At 50.0% G+C, this 1166-nt stretch overlaps 1 protein-coding gene across 1 annotated transcript in view; it reads right to left on the reverse strand.

Moving 5' to 3' along the window:
• ARR3 (arrestin 3) overlaps window positions 1-965 on the reverse strand; it is a 12332-nt gene extending 11367 nt beyond the window's left edge. The window contains 3 exon segments of the mRNA XM_007470130.1: window positions 13-73; window positions 224-254; window positions 949-965. Coding sequence (XP_007470192.1) covers window positions 13-73; window positions 224-254; window positions 949-965 — 109 coding nt within the window.
• Between the last annotated feature and the right edge of the window lie 201 nt (window positions 966-1166).

Below are 1166 nucleotides of genomic sequence, written 5' to 3' on the forward strand. Positions count from 1 at the left end.
GGACTCACTGACCAATGGGTTCCACCATATCCACATGGTCCACGAAGTCCCGTTTCCCCAGGTAGATGGAGAGCTGTTGTGGAACAACCTCCCATGTTATTCTCATAATCATCTTTGAATGGATTCCCCTGAAGCCCCCAACCCAAACCCCTGACACCTTGAAGGACGTACCCACTTATCCCTTTTGCCCTCTTATTTGCCCAGCTGGGCCAGGTTCTCTCACCTTGCCATTGGAGCAGGTCTTCTTAAACACCCTATGAGGAGAAAATCAGAGGATAGGGAGGGGGATTGGGAGAGAAGGGAAGGGGAGAAGAAGAGAAAGGGAAGTGGGGGAGAAAAGGAAATATTTCTAGGATTAGAAGAAGAGGCCCAGGGACTTCTCTGGAGGTCCAGTGGTAAAGAATCCACCTTACAATGCAGGGGACGCAGGTTTGATCCCTGGTGAGGGAACTAAGATCCCACATGCCTTGGGGCAACTAAGCCTGTGTGCCACAACTACTGAGCTCTCGGGCCTCAACAAGAGAGCCCGAGTGCCACGAGCTACAGAGCCCACGCACTCTGGACCCCGTGCGCCACAACTACAGAGCTCATGTGCCCTGGAGCTTGCACTCCACGACTGGAGAAGAGAAAACCCACACACCACAACTAGAGAGAAGTCCGCGCGCCGCAACCAAGATTCCGCGTGCCGCAACTAAGACCCAACGCAGCCAAAAATAAATAAAATAAATAAATAATAAATAAATCTTACTGGTGGGATTGGGGAGGAGCTGGAAAAGAAAAAAAGAAGAGGCCCAGGGAGAGCGAAATGACACAAAGGTGGAGGCAGTTGGGATAGAGTCCAAGACACAAGTTGGGGAGAGGTTGCAAACCCCTTCACCCCAAAGGCAAGTACTTGGGTTTGGGTAAGTGACAAGTCACAGATTCAGAGAATTAGGAGTTCTTACTTACCTGGATATGTTGGCCATGGCGTTGATGTTGAGCCTTTTCTGGCAAAAGGGAAAGAAGGGGGAAGGCTCAATCATTTGGTCCCTATTCTCCTTACCTGGCTCTGGTATACCATCCAGACACACCTAGTGGGATGTAACCTTTTCTTCTTGGATAGACACCTCACCACCATCCACGCTTCCTATTCTCCCTCGTGCCAAGGTTACTTATTTAGCCATAAT

The sequence above is a fragment of the Lipotes vexillifer genome, unplaced genomic scaffold, assembly GCF_000442215.2.
Source record: "Lipotes vexillifer unplaced genomic scaffold, Lipotes_vexillifer_v1.1 scaffold926, whole genome shotgun sequence".
Lineage (NCBI taxonomy): Eukaryota > Metazoa > Chordata > Mammalia > Artiodactyla > Lipotidae > Lipotes > Lipotes vexillifer.